At 43.3% G+C, this 14,621-nt stretch overlaps 2 protein-coding genes across 2 annotated transcripts; both read left to right on the forward strand.

Moving 5' to 3' along the window:
- The first annotated feature begins 4,786 nt into the window (after window positions 1-4,786).
- LOC104384698 (arylamine N-acetyltransferase, liver isozyme) lies at window positions 4,787-5,680 on the forward strand. The gene has a single exon (XM_009993143.2). It carries the CDS (start codon window positions 4,787-4,789, stop codon window positions 5,678-5,680), a length of 894 nt encoding a protein of 297 aa, XP_009991445.2.
- Window positions 5,681-9,392: 3,712 nt separating this feature from the next.
- On the forward strand, window positions 9,393-10,265 carry LOC104384680 (arylamine N-acetyltransferase, pineal gland isozyme NAT-10). The gene has a single exon (XM_009993121.2). The coding sequence runs from the start codon at window positions 9,393-9,395 to the stop codon at window positions 10,263-10,265; it is 873 nt and encodes a 290-aa protein (XP_009991423.1).
- Window positions 10,266-14,621: the final 4,356 nt, after the last annotated feature.

The raw sequence follows: 14,621 nt of genomic DNA on the forward strand, positions 1-14,621 counted from the left end.
AGCTTTTTTTTCCCAAAAAATTACAATGTGTATTCTCAAAGTGAAAAATTTCATTAATCACTGCAGTTGCTCTGATTATTTGTATGTGGCAATATTTTGCAGCTAAGGCTTTAAAAAATACAATAACTCACTGACCCTTTTTTATTTGTTATGCAATATGTGCAGCTTTCTAAAACTAGCAATTTATAGTTACCAAAAGCTGCTGCTATTCCTCACGTTCAAAATATATTTCATGGAGACACAGTGAGTTCCCCAAATCCTTGCCAGAGTCAAATGCATCTATACGTGCTTGGCTGCATGTACACGATAGTCCCCTATAGCGCATGAGGCTCCTCCATCCTATAGGGAAATGAAATGTTAAGGACTGACTCTGTAGTGGATTGCAGAAGAAAAAGGGGCTTCTTATAGTGTGGACCAGTACCTTGCAATACAGATGGTCAGAAGAAACCGTCCCAGGATCTGCATGCTGTATCCTTCCTTGGTCCCCAGGTCAGTGGAAGAGCTAACGGAGCTGAACGCGGTGGCTTTATCCTTGCAGCAGCCTGGCAGCTGGGGCAGAGCATCAGGATGGAGGTAAAAGCCCAGCCAGGTCTTGCAGAGGTTTAGGGCAGGAGAAGGTCCATGCAGAGCCAAGAAGCTCCATCGTTTGTGGGAACAGAGATGGGAAACACCTAGAAAGGGCTGTGCCCATTCCTCTCCCCGTGCCTGGGTGTTTCTCATGCTTTGGGGCTGTTTCACAGGCTCGGAGGAAGGAGTAGGGTGTTATGTCCATTGCCCCAGAGATTCAGCACGTGAAGGGCAAACAATAATAGGAAAACCTGCTTTCCTTTCAGCTGACTCATCTCCTGGAGCATGTGCTCTGTCCACTGCTCCGGCTGCTGCCCACTTTGCAGCACAGCTCAGCGCTTCTGGACCTCCTGCTCAGCTCACCCACAGAAGCAGATTTTATTGCTGAGCTACTGAATGAAACTCTGTTGAAAGGAGGGGAAAAAAAAAAAAAAAAGGTTCTTCATCTCAGATTGCACTAGTTTGCATTTTCCTTATCACTAACTTTGGAGGCAAATCCTTAAAGGCATAGAGGGCTCAGGGAGCACAGGGCTATCCGGGAGCAGCATCCTCGCTCCCGAAGGACAGGGCTTCTCTTTGAAGCCGAGGGGATTTAGAGAGCTAAACGGCTCGGCATATCTGACCTTGTTGCTTTGGGGGGGGTCTGATAGCAGCCACGAAGAATAGCTCAGTGTGGTGTGATTAATTCAAGAGCTGCCATCCCCCACCAACAAATCAGTGACTCCTTGACTTGGATTATTACCTATCAGAAGTCGCTTCCTACAGGGATCCAGGCCATGTCAGTGTCAACGATGTAAAATCTGTATCAAAATTTGCACTATTGCTTTGCTGCTTCAGCACAGGTGTGACCAGCAAAGTACCCCGAGACTGAAGCACCTGCAGGGCTGAGGACAGGTTTATAACCACTTGCAAAAGCTGCTTGTGATATCCATATAGGAGTTCTCCTTTGCACTCCTGGAAGGCTTCAGTTCTCAATCAGTAACGTGGGAAGTTACAATCTGCACAATATTGTAAACTATTGGGGGACTGGATCATTTTTAGGCTCTTTGTGCAGCACCTAACACAATGAATTGTATGACAGGGCTTTTTAGGCATATATCAATAAAATTAAACCAATAAAATCATCAGAATATAAAATACTATAAAAGAAGAAACTATATCTCCCCTTTTTTTCTGTTCTGCTGGAGCACGGCGCTGTCCTGGCCAGGCATTAGAGGCAGCCTGTACCTTTAAGAGCAGCAGTTCCCAGTACAACTCTTCCCGGGAACTTGGGAGCAGACCAGGGCGCAAAGCCGGAACCGAGAGCTCGCTGGCTGAGAGGTAAGGACCGAGTGTCTGATCTTTAACTCCATCCTACAGCCGTGGGTCAGCCCGTTTGGAGAAGCCCAGCCCTGCGGGTCTGCACGCCCCGTGCTCAGCACTGCGGGCACACCAGCAAGCGTAAGTGACAGCGAGCCCGGGGCCGACGGCGTGCCGCGCGTTGCAAGGACCTTGTCCAAGCACAAAGTTCAAATGCTCGAGACTTAAACGAACCCCTCTATGCTGAGCCAGAGCGTATGAAAAACCCAGCTAGTGACTTGCCGTGTAGCTTGAAATCAAACATATGGTATAGGCATAGAATCATAGAATGGTTTGGGTTGGAAGGGACCTCAAAGCTAGTTCCAACCCCCCTGCCATGGGCAGGGAAACCCTCCACTACACCAGGTTGCCCAAAGCCTCATCCAACCTGGCCTTGAACACTTCCAGGTATCCACAACTTCTCTGGGCAACCTGTTCTAGTGCCTCACCACCCTCAGAGTGAAGAATTTCTTCCTTACATCCAACCTAAATCTGCCCTCTTTCAGTTTAAAGCCGTTGCCCTTTGTCCTATCACTACACACCCTTGTAAAAAGTCCCTCTCCAGCTTTCCTGTAGGCCCTCTTTAAGTACTGGAAGGCTGCAATAAGATCACCCCAGAGCCTTCTCTTCTCCAGGCTGAACAGCCCCTACTCTCTCAGCCTGTCTTCATAGCAGAGGTGTTCCAGCCCTCGGATCATCTTCATGGCCTCCTCTGGACTCACTCCAGCAGCTCCATGTCCTTCTTGTGTTGGGGACTCCAGAGCTGAACGCAGCACTGCAGGGGGGTCTTACGAGAGCAGAGCAGAGGGGCAGAATCCCTTTACCTGCTGCCCACGCTGCTTTGGATGCAGCCCAGGACACGGTTGGCTTTCTGGGCTGCCAGCGCACATTGCCGGCTCATGGTGAGCTTCTCATCCACCAGCACCCCCAAGTCCTTTTCCTGCCTATACCTGAACTCTCACCAGGATGATGGAGGAACCCAAACCCATGAGACAGGTTATAGGGAGGGCACCAGGTCTTCTGCTGCTGGCCCAGAGCAGGGACTGATCAGTTTTTGCTTTAAAGAAAATTTCAAGCATATCAGACCCACTAGGCTAATGGACCCGCTTGGGATTCTCCTGGTCGCAGGGGTTCAGCTCAACACCATCTCAAGGAAAAGATGTTTCTATCTGGCTATGCAAAATGGCTAAAAGTGGGAATAGAAAGAAAAACGAGGCAGAGGACCACAGGATGAGCTTGCCAGTGTACTCATGCGCTGTCTGTTGGAAAGGGAATGGCTTTCTACAACCAGTGTTTCCAAGGAGATCCCGCCAGAGATGAGTGCCCTTGTCCTAAAAAAGGATGGAAAAAGAACATAAAATGCAGTATCAAAGACGCATTACTGTTTTTTCATGTAGTCTCTCTGGGTCTTTTTGAAGTGAAAACGTGTATTTCTTATTCCCTTATTGGGATAGTCCTTTATTTTATTACATTTTCCTATGGTTTTGCATCAGCCAGTCTGAATCTAGGTACCAGGGCAGATCAGGAGCAATACAACTAAGTCAAGTGAGTTGTGCTGCTGGCATCGAAATTGGGGTTAAACTTTAGAGATTAGGTCATCTGCTATGCTTACCTGCTGAGGCAGGGGTATTTCCACCTACGTATTTGAGGTGGGATTTTCTATAGCTCCCAGCACTCGCTTGAGCACTGGCACTGACATCGGGTCAAACTGCTGGTGGCTCCTAGGGAACAGCTGGACCACAGCTGAGAACAGTCACTGGAAGGTAATCTCTCCCATCTCATCTACATCAAATGATTTTTGGAAAATCCTCCCAGGGAACGCGCAATTCATTCCAAAGAGCAAGAAGTCCTCAAACCTTTTGGAAATGAATACAGTCCTTAGCAGATTGTGAATTGTTCTGGAAAACAAATATCCTTACATGGAAAAGAGCCAAATTAAATCTAAATTAAAGGCAAAGGAAATCCTTGCAGATACCAGATGAGTCAGTGGATTAGAAGTGTTAAAGGGAACCTTTTGCATCTTGGCCCCGCAGCCAGTACCAATGACGGTCTCTTTCTGCTAACGAAAGGAAAGGGGATCAGAGATATGAAGACACAAAATATGATGAAACAACATGATTCTAACAACTTGAGCTTCAATGAAAGGCCTTTGGTTTGTAAAAGACGGTAAAAGAAACCAAAGGCCGATGAATATGCCTTGAATGTATTCTTAGTAATTAGCAATTACTCTGACGTTAGAAAAATTAACAGTTCCTACCTTTCAACAGCCAGAGTCAAAGCCAAGTCTGAACTCCACAGGGAAACTAAAGAGATTAAGAAAACAACAATCTGCTTCACATGGAAGCCTGTCTAAACTGGTGACACACTGAGATGTTAATCCCAGTTAGCTGAAGCCATGAATGTAAAACCTTCCAGTTAAATTACCTGTGGGATTAATAAAGAATCACTTACCTGTTAGGGTAAAAGAAACAGTAAGAAATGGTTGTGACTCTTATGCCGGTATGGTCTAGCAGCTTTTCTGCAAGCCTCTTGTCAGATTTACAAATTTTTTGTCAGGCAGGACCCTCATCTGGGGCCAGGGATTCTGCTGTGCCATGTGCTTTGTCTTCCCATAGGAAAGACACCCACCTGGCTTAAAGGCGAGAGGGAAAGCATTGTTGTCACCTGCTCCTGTCCTCATCTCTTTTTTAAGAAATACAGGTGACACAGGCAGGTCTAGCCTGCATTCATCTCCTATCAAGGGCACTGGTTTCTTTCAAATCCTCAATAAAACAGCCTGGGCTACATTTGCAGGCTGGTTAATCTGTGCTGCAGAAAGAGGAGTAAACCCCTTGAGAGGCACGCGACAGTAACCGGCTATTTTTCTGCTCACACAGGCAAAATGAACATTCAAGAATATTTCGCAAGAATTTCTTACAACAAGTCTCATAAGGATGCAGACTTGCAAAACTTAACAGCCATCTTCCAGCATCACATCCAGGCAATTCCTTTTGAAAACCTCAGCATGCATTGCGGGGAGACCATAGAACTGGATTTACAATCTACTTACAATAAGATTGTGAGAAAGAAACGTGGTGGATGGTGCCTGGAAAGCAACCACCTTTTATTTTGGGCCTTGCAAGAATTAGGGTACGACGTCTGTATTCTTGGAGGAAATAGTTACAATCCAGCAGAGAATGCATACACTGAGGTGATAAATCACATCCTACTGAAGGTGGTGATCAAGGGGAATTCCTACATAGTAGATGCCGGTTTTGGTGGTGCCTACCAGATGTGGCAGCCATTGATGTTGATTTCTGGGAAGGATCAATCCCAGACGCCCGGCATCTTCCGCTTCATGGAAGACAATGGCACCTGGTACTTTGAGAAAGTCAAAAGAAAGCATTATAGTTCTGAGCAAAGTGTCTCTTTCACTGATACTCCAGAACTGGGGAATATCAGAAAAATATATACATTCACTCTTGAGCCACGACATATTAATGACTTTCAAGAGCTAAACGCATACCTACAAGTGTCTCCAGATAACATACTTCGGAAGAAGTCAATCTGCACTCTCCAGACCACTGAAGGGCTTTATGCCTTAGTTGGATGGACCTTCAGTGATGTAAAGTATAACTACACAGAAGACACAGACCTGGTTAAGACCACAACTCTTACAGATGAAGAGGTTGAGCAGATACTGAAAGACAAATTCAATATCGTGCTGGAGAACAAACTCGTACCAGTAAACGTTCGTGGCTTGCCACCTAATATGGTGGATATAATGAAATCCTAATGCTGTGATAGATAGGTCTTTAAATATCCAATATAAAAAGTTCTAAAATTAACACTAATAACATTAATCTGATTCTAGAGTTGAGCTAGTCAGATGAACACAAAAGTAAATTCAAGTACCTTGCTAATTACCTGCATATACTGATTGCATATTTTTTCTTAAGCTTCTCCTCCTTTAGAAACTGAGACATCTTACTACCTCTAATTTGCTCATATGGAAACTGCTTTTTGACTCCATAACGTTTTGTTCCACCTCTCTGGATCTCATTTTATTTCAATCTATTTTGTGGCAGAGGAGACCAACACGATACAGAAGGAGAAGCTGTGTTACCATTTTACACAAAAGACCTCTAACCTTTTTTGGTATTATTTCCAATCTTTTTCCCAGCAGAGTTTTACAAATTATTCACTTCCTTTAACAGTCTGAAATTGAAAGTTGAGCTGAATTTGGCTTTCAAAGACTTCATAAAAAAAAAGAAAGGTTAAGACTTTCTCAAAACAAGCCACTATTAGCTGCTGATTAGCTTATGATGAAGTAAGTTGAAAGACTTGAGTCCTAATCCTGTACCAGAAATTGACGTAAAGTGAACCATTTATGCAAGAGTACTTAAAAAACTCCCAAAGCTCTCTAATTTTGAGTGTCCACTTTTTCCGAGTCTGATTCTTCTGCATCTCTCGAAACAAAATCAATAGAAGCCGAGATGATTCAAGTTTTTAAAAATCAGGCCTTTGGTATCAAAAATGAAAATTATCAAAGTTAGATCAACCTTTGCAAACTATAATTTAAATATTTGGGATCTGCAAAGCCTGGGAAAAATGCCTGCAATATCCTGGCGATTCAGTGCACCCACAAGGAAGCAGATGACTTGTCCACTACAAAGTGTTGGCTTGCAAAATCACAATAATTTAATTAAAAAGAGAGACACGGAGCCATTTGACACTGTCTGCTGCAATTATTTTACAAGGAAAACAAGTTCAGTCTGGTCTTAACCAGGGGAAAACATAAACATCTACTAATAGACAAGAAACAAAGTTTAATTTGCTCATGGATCAGTGAAGTCCAAAAATGTGCATTCATTTTGGGTGGACTCTGCCCGTTCTGGACATTTAAGATTCAGGAGTGAAGGCCAGCGGAGCTTAGAGAGGAAGCCAGCCCTCACAATTGGTGTCCACTCCTGGCTTTACTGACTGCTGCCCCAGCAATAAACAACCCAGAAGCTGAATACATCAATAAATAAATAAGGCTATTTTAAGAGGTAAGTTTATTTTCTTAAAAAACCTCAAAAACTCAAACAACAAACTTGGTTTGTTTATGATGGTAAAGGTCCTGGGCAATAACATAAACAGTATTCTCTTTAGGAAAGAAGTTATAAAATTGTGTGGATATAGAGCTAAAATATGACCTGCTAAACATGAGCTCTTAAAGAGGGCAAAGCAATGATACTGCAATTTCAATTCTTCTGTCTTTCTGGTCCTCAGGAGGAGATTCTCCTGACTAGGAGAGAGCTGCTTTTGTTTAGACACAATGGTAGATATAAATTTAGAACTAGAACCTCTTATTGGAAGTTACTCTTTTAGATTTTTAACTTTATTTAAAAATATTGCAAAGGAAGTAAAAAAGCAATCTAATAATCAATTGAGTCTGCTTTATGGGAATAAAATTACAGTCCTTTAAAAACAACTTAAAAAATAAAACTACAAACTGTAGTCTGCATATCCCAAAAAGTCCATACGCTGACGTATTAGGACAAAAGTAGAAAGATAACGTATTTTAACAGTGGAATTGCTGATAGTATGTATAGTCCAGGTAGGGAATATTTTTGCATGAGCACCTTCATTGGCACATTTAGGAAGAGTTCTTCAACGTCCTGCTGCTGCTGTTTTACTCTGCATAGATCAGAGCCACATTTGTGGGACTACCTGTTCGGTATCTAACTTTTCACCTGATCTGCTCACAATTCAAAAGCACTGTAGCTTCCATCTCCTGCAGTCAAGATCTAATGCTGATCAATCATATTATGGAGCTGCAGAGAGAAATTATGAATAATATAAACTTGAGAACCACCTCTATGCTTGCGTGATCTATTTAACATTTGAGCGGGTAGGACAGGATAGACTTGGATTCTGCAAATCAAAAGAAAAAAGTACCATTTAACAAATATTACGCTGAGAATATCCTCCAACAATACACTTAAATATCACTGGAAGCTACATTCCTTTCTGTAGGAGATAACACGCGGGTTTTGATGGGGCTTTCCATTCAGTTTGGACAGCTGCTTCTATACCATGCGTACGCACATCATGAATCTGTCGCTGAAAATCATCTTGAGCAATTCTAGTTTGCAGTAAACATTCAACGGTTCACCGCTGAATTTATCTGAATACAATAGCCTTCCTGAGCTGCTAATATTAAGTGTCTAAATCTCAGCTTACTGTATGCACAAAAGATTTCCAAGTAGCTTTGGGGGTTGTCAAGAAGCTAAATATTTCCAGTAACTCTAGACTGCTGAAACACTTAACTGCTTTCTTTGCAAAGGTTCAAGCCTTCAAAATATTTTCTGCCCAGCTCCATACCCAAGCAGATGATCTACAAATTTTACAAACAGTATCTATCAGGTACCTACAGAGCATCTGGCTCATAACGGTGGCCAGCAGACCATGATGGGCCGTTGCCGAAGCCAGATGACCGTGTGTGACTTTCCATGGTCTTAGAAGGCAGAAAATAAGTTGACAAGTTCCTCATCCAGCAATGTTGCTCACGAGGAGCCCTACCAAGGCAGGCCAGGAGGTGGGCACTGCTGGAGGCAGAACAGACCAGGGATGCACTGTATGAGGCTTCAGTAATTGTCAGTTCTGCCTCCTCTGGAAGGAACACAGTGAGTTTTGAGAAAGGCCAGGACTAGAGAGATGTAAAGCAGCCCCTGTCTATTTTCAGGGCACCCTGAGAGATGCAGGGCACAGTGGGGAGCAGAGATGTGCTCTTGGTCTTCCAGGTCACTCACCTCCGTTCAGATTCATTAGTCCAACACCAAAACGAGTTTGTACGATGCTCAGAGCAGACAGGAGACTCAGTGGTCCACGACTCTTGCAAAGATCAGAGGGTTTTTTCGCTTATAATTAGCTGAATAAAACTCGACACTTTACAAAACGTGCAGGGAGAATCATTTTCACTTTTTCTAAGTGGTGAAAGAGCAACGTGGACCAAACGAGCAATTCATTTACCGTCACGTAGATCAGTGGCAGACTCATGAAAAGAACATGTGAATCTTGGCTCAAATTATCCTCCCTCCAACTGGCAGACGACGCTGCTTCCCCCACTGACACTCCTTTCACTGAACAGTGGTTTTAGACCAATTTCCATGAACCCTCCGGAACACTCCCTAGCATGATCTGCCATTCTTTCTTAACCCCGCTGTTGCAATGCAAATAGAGCAAATCCCCGTTTCACAGCCATCGCATGGCAAGCTGGAATTGCATCAGCTGTTTGCCACAGGGATGACTCTAAGACAAAAAGCAAACCCTCCTGTGCACTGCTCTTCTTTGCTCGGGTAACCATATGATAGGAATACTTGTTACCTTTAAAAACTGCTCCGATGAGGTTCAGTAGATTAAAGCGTCTTTGCTGCCAGCAGCCTGGGCAGTTTCTCACAGCATCATAAATCATACATGTAAAGCAACGAAACCAAAATGCATTTCCTTCCTTTACAGGAGACATGAACCTTGAAGAGTACTTTGCGAGAACTGGCTACAAAGGTTCCCCTGAAAAACAAGATTTGGAAACCTTAACCGATATATTCCAGCACCACATCCGTGCCGTTCCCTTCGAAAATCTCAGCATCCATTGCGGGGAGAAAATCACTCTGGAGTTGGAGCATGTTTATAACAAAATCGTGCGGAGGAAGCGGGGTGGTTGGTGCATGGAAAACAACCAGCTGCTGGGCTGGGTCCTGAACCACCTGGGGTACGACACCAGCTTTCTGGGAGCCTACGTGTTCAATCCCCATCAAAACGCATACGCCACCATCATGACCCATCTCCTTGTAAAGGTAGTTATTGATGGCAAAGCCTATATTGTTGATGGAGGCTTTGGCGTATCCTATCAGATGTGGCAACCGATGGAGCTCGTGTCAGGGAAAGACCAACCCCAGGCTCCCGGCATCTTCCGCTTCACGGAAAAAAACGCCACCTGGTATCTTGAGAAAATGAGACGGAAGCAATACATCCCCAACCAAAATTTCTCCAACTCTGATCTTCTGGAGAAAAAAGAGTGTCGGAAAGTTTATATGTTCAGCCTTGAGCCACGGACAGTGGAAGATTTCCGTTTCCAGTGCACATATCTTCAGACCTCTCCAGATTCCCTCTTTACGAAGAAGTCCATCTGCACCCTCCAGACCACCGATGGCTTTCGTGCGCTAATTGGGTGGACATTCACTGAGACCACATACAACTACAAGGAAAATATGGATCTGGTGGAATTCGTAACTCTCAAAGATGAAGAGGTGGAAAAAACGCTCAAAGAGAAATTCAACATAACCCTAGATAGAAAACTTGTCCCCATTAATGTCAAAGGATTATACACAATCTAGATGACCAGAAAAACCTACAATCATGCTACGTATACACAGTACCTTCCACTGTCTGTGCAATCACTGCTGCAAGATTATGGGATTCTTTTGCAGGCGATTGGAAGAAAAATACATTAATACCAGATTAAAGTGTATTTCACTCTGGGAAAAATCAGGAACTTGAGACTCTTCTGTCAGGCAGATAGAATTATTTCCTGTGAGATGACTGCAGTTCAATTTTTGGCAGAAACGTAGGATCTGATTTGAATCTGGTTATAAACTTGGGGAAGAAATATGTCTGTGGAATTTTGGACTGCCTATAGCACATAAACAGGAGTACAGATTATTAATTGTGATATGCTGCCAACACATTTTCTATGGTTATTATAGGGGGAAAAGTCATCTGTGAGCATTTAGACAATGAAGTACACATTTAAAACATCATTTTTCACAAGATCTAAGCACTCGCAGCTCATCTCATTTTTCTACCTTTAATATAAGTAAAACAATGTCCTCTTTGAAAGGAGCATTACGAGGCATTAATTCTTTCACTGTCATCCTTAGACAAAACACAGTACAAAATTAAAATTATCATCATGTGCATCCCTTTTGTCATTACTGCAGTAAACGGCCCCAAGTAGTTTTTGGTATGCACGTTATTTTTCTGGTGATGCAAATTGTACATATTACAGTGTTATTGTGGCTGATTGACTCTAAGGAGATACCTAGAAGCTTTGCTTCTGATAAGTAACCATCCCATAAAGGGGTGAATGGTGCTTAAATGTCACAACTGGCTCAGATTTACTTTTATCCCAAAAGGGGTGGAAATTTTGTATGTTTAGTATTGTGAGTTATTTGAATAACAAAGGTAGAACAATGAAGCTAACCCCACTATATTCTTCCTTCTACCATCTTCGTGTACAGCAAATTTGGGAGCCCATATGGCTATCCTGAAGGAGGACCACTAGGTACAGGGGCTTCGGTGGCACAGTGAGTTTATTCATCCGTACCAAAGCAAAAAAAACAACAAACAAGGAGCCAACCATATCTAAAGGAACTCCTTTCTTTAGAATTATTTCACAAGCACATTTCCCCATTTTTTAAAAATTGTTGTTCCTCCCTACCATGCTTCCACTGAGAAACAGGAAACATTCTCAAATGCATCAAAAAAATAGCAGCAACACTGAAAAACACCCTTTCTCCCTAATGTATGATAAATCCTGAGTATCGGTCAAATGTTGATTCCTCCCACTGATAGTGTATCTTTTTGCTCAAAGGCATCATCTGATCATAAATCTCACAAATGCTATAAGTGTATACCTGAGAATAAAGGAAAATAAAAACATAAGAGTTGCTGTAAATACAGCCTCCCCGCACACCCTAACCGCACGACTCCTGCACACACCATTTCCTAAATAAATGAGGTCTGTTCAATCGTGCTATTGATCTCCTGGCTGACTCTCTCCACCACAAACTTCTTGAACCAAACAGGCCAATACTGAACAAGTTTCACAGCAGCGCTGGAGATGGTAAGTTCCTACAGGTTCCTGGTAAAAGAGTTTGTAGGCTGAGGAAGAAGACAGTCACCGAAGAGGAGGCCCAGTAGCCCCCTCCTCTGCTGGGCTCAGAAGCCAAGGGCTCTGGGCTGGCCGTGGTATGTGCCAGCTGCTGATGGGCCGTGGTGGTGGCTGGTGGCCTGAACCGAGGGCCAAGCAGAAGGCAATAGGGGACTCTGAAAGATATTACTGAGGTGGGAACACAGCTTTTCTATAAATAATGGAACTAAGGACTTTGTTCTCTAGTTTGTGTTCATATTATTCTCTCTCGTACTAAGGTCTTATTATGGGCTTTTACCCCTTTCTATATGATTGATCAAAATGAGGTGTTCCCCGAGACCCCAAGGACTTCAAAACACTCATCACCTCCATTCCAGCTGACAGAAATTCCCATCTGCGTTCACGCAGGTCACCAAACCGTACTTTGCTATGCAGTGAACTACAGTTGTTTTCTGGTGCTGCTGTCTCTGGTCTTGAGGACAGCCACTAACAGCCTGGTTATTTTGCCTCCCAGCTTCTCTAGACATGTTTCTGCTGTCACTGCCAGGTAATTGCTTGAGTTATGGTACGCAAGGGTTTCTTGGGCAGAGGTCTATGGACTCATATCAGCATTTTCAACCGTGGCTGCAATGATGGGACTCAAGCCAGACACTCGCTTCTACTGTTCAGTTCCTACTAAAGATCTACGGAGCTGCCAATGACTGAAGCTTCAACTCTCTCCCTGACTCCATCTGCTGATAACCACTCTCTGAGCGAGATTTTTCCTCTCCATGTGACAATTATAACCAGGTCCTCACTGTGCAACATCAACTCACACAAAGAAATGCCAACACCTACAGCTGAGGAACAGTTTCACGGTTTCACTACACGGCCCCTAAAGCTGACAAAAGCAGGTTATTGAGGTGCCAGACCCAAAATGCCTCAAAGGTTTTGGATAAGAACAGTGTAGAAACAAACAAAACCAAACAAACCAGAGGCCTCAAGCTGGAGTTCCATTAGCAAGGCATTATTGCAGATGGGAGATGCTCTCCCAGACTGGAAAGGAAAGAAACAACCAAGTCCTTAGATCATCAGCTCTCAGAAACTTGTGGTCGCATGCAGAAGAGAAACACGAGATGTTTGACATCCTGCACCACCACAATGCTTTATTAACACTCTCTCTGAGAAAGATTTAATGAGAGCCTAAGCTACTGTGCAGTTTTAGTTGCTGACTGTTGTTGAAACGAAGCAGAACAAATGCTTATAACCCCCTACCCAGCGCTAGCCTGATTCCAAATACAATTTAAAAGTATGGTATTCCAATTAACAGAAAGAAGAGACAATTTCTTAAGTCTGAATGTTGGATTAAGTCCCAGAATCCCAGCCCAGCTGCCCGTTACACACACACACACAATGCCAATGGCAACGACAGCCATCCACAACTATAGAAGTGTGTAATGGAGTGTCTGATTAGAAAACAAGACACATAACAGAAGAAACACAGTTCAAACTCCATGGCACCACTGAACGTCCTCCTCCCCTCCCCAAAGAATCAAAGTTTAAGCAGCTCATGCATTACTAAAGGGCGGATACAGGACGGCTCACTTCAGTTGGACTCTGGTCCTGGACTTTTTAAGATCCAACACTAAGCAGACTAAAAGTAACAAAATAAGAAACATCAGCAATAAAGATGAAGTAGTTCAGTACTTCCATGTTTCCAACCTCAGCAGTTATTACAGAAATAAGCACTGTCAGCCTTTCAAAGGGAGAGACAAAACTTCACCTGACAAGAGATTTGCTTAAACTTAACACTGTGAGCTGCCAGCAAGCACTGACTACAACTCACACTTCGCTTTCTTCGCTTTAATAGCCACCTTAGAATAACAGGCACAAACACTTCTGGTGCCTGATAACTCTTTACCCCTTAAATTTTGCAGGGAGCCATTTTCTTTAACAAAAATGCTTCCTACCTATCCCAGCTTGCTTTTGCTCTCGCTCTCAAAGCAGAAATGCTTTTCATTCAGAAACACGACCGCATGGGAAAGTTCTACAGCTCAGGAAGTTGTCCATGAAAATGGATCTGCATTTGAGACTGTGTCAGAGCAGAGAAAGCTTGAATTAATGCAGGTTTGTGTTATAAATATTTCACCGCTACACTTGTATCTCTGTCAAGAGTAGTTCAAGCACAGATTTTGTACAGCAAAATGTTTCTACCCTGGCTAGGAAGCTAGAGCCAGACTTAAAGTACACACATATATATGTCTTTACAAGGTTGGAAATATAGATGGGTATTTCAGAAGATCCCACCAAAAAATGCCTGCTTGTAACTTTGGGCACTTCAAAGTACATTTAAAAAGTTATGTAGGGCTGATTTTTACTTTTGTCTTGCTCCTAATAATGCACTATGAATGTGCTCTTAAAGAGGTATTCTACAAACTCTCCATTTATAATAGATGGTGCTAAAAATCAGTAGTTGCTCATACTGTAGCATTTCAATAGCTCACCTAGCCACCAGCTAAACGTGAACAGCAGAGCACACATATTTTAAGATAATAAACCAAAATCTATTATTTCTTCATGGTTGGCGTTGGGCATGTTTAGGAAACAGAAGAACCACCCTTCCCTGCTCCCACATTCCAAAATCATGGACTTTCTAGAAAGTGATCATTCACGCTCTTACCCAACACACCATGCCACCCACGTTTCCAGCCATCCCTCAGGAAATGACATGTAATACAGGACCAACATACGGCAGAACACCCTTTAACTGCCCAGTTACCTCCCATTAGACCAAACAGAATGCTGCAGTGCAGGAGAGCATTCTGCATAGAGCCTCGGCAAA

This window comes from Tauraco erythrolophus, chromosome 15, assembly GCF_009769465.1.
Source record: "Tauraco erythrolophus isolate bTauEry1 chromosome 15, bTauEry1.pri, whole genome shotgun sequence".
Taxonomy (NCBI): Eukaryota; Metazoa; Chordata; class Aves; order Musophagiformes; family Musophagidae; genus Tauraco; species Tauraco erythrolophus.

What these genes read in the sequence shown, in the direction of transcription:
- LOC104384680 (XM_009993121.2), top strand. Translation starts at nt 9,393, where the DNA reads ATGAACCTTGAAGAGTACTTTGCGAGAACTGGCTACAAAGGTTCCCCT.
- LOC104384698 (XM_009993143.2), top strand. Translation starts at nt 4,787, where the DNA reads ATGAACATTCAAGAATATTTCGCAAGAATTTCTTACAACAAGTCTCAT.